This window comes from Pygoscelis adeliae, unplaced genomic scaffold (assembly GCF_000699105.1).
Source record: "Pygoscelis adeliae isolate BGI_AS28 unplaced genomic scaffold, ASM69910v1 Scaffold145, whole genome shotgun sequence".
NCBI lineage: Eukaryota > Metazoa > Chordata > Aves > Sphenisciformes > Spheniscidae > Pygoscelis > Pygoscelis adeliae.
Window position 1 is genome coordinate 4,014,739 of NW_008824866.1, and position 254 is coordinate 4,014,992.

Sequence of the window (254 nt, forward strand, 5' to 3'; positions counted from 1 at the left end):
GCTTTGCCTCGCTGGCCCTGGGGGCCCAGTACCTGCGGGACCTGCTGCTCTGGGCTGAGAGCCTGGACAGCCTGGCCGGTGTGCTGCTCTTCACCGTGGGCTTCATCGTCGTGTCCTTTCCCTGCGGCTGGGGCTACATCCTGCTCAACGTGGCCGCCGGCTACCTCTATGGCTTCGTGCTGGGCATGGGGCTGATGGTGCTCGGCGTCCTCGTTGGCACCTTCGTCGCCCCCGTGGCCTGCAAGAGGCTGGTG

At 67.3% G+C, this 254-nt stretch overlaps 1 protein-coding gene across 1 annotated transcript in view; it reads left to right on the forward strand.

Annotated features, from left to right (window-relative positions):
• Positions 1–2: 2 nt before the first annotated feature.
• The window catches only part of TMEM64 (transmembrane protein 64), a gene marked incomplete at its 5' end in the record, with an annotated part of 12,229 nt that continues 11,977 nt past the window's right edge, over positions 3–254 (forward strand). Inside the window, 1 exon segment of the mRNA XM_009324456.1 lies at positions 3–254. This exon segment is cut by the window's right edge and continues 26 nt beyond it. Within this exon segment, the coding sequence (XP_009322731.1) occupies positions 3–254 (252 nt within the window).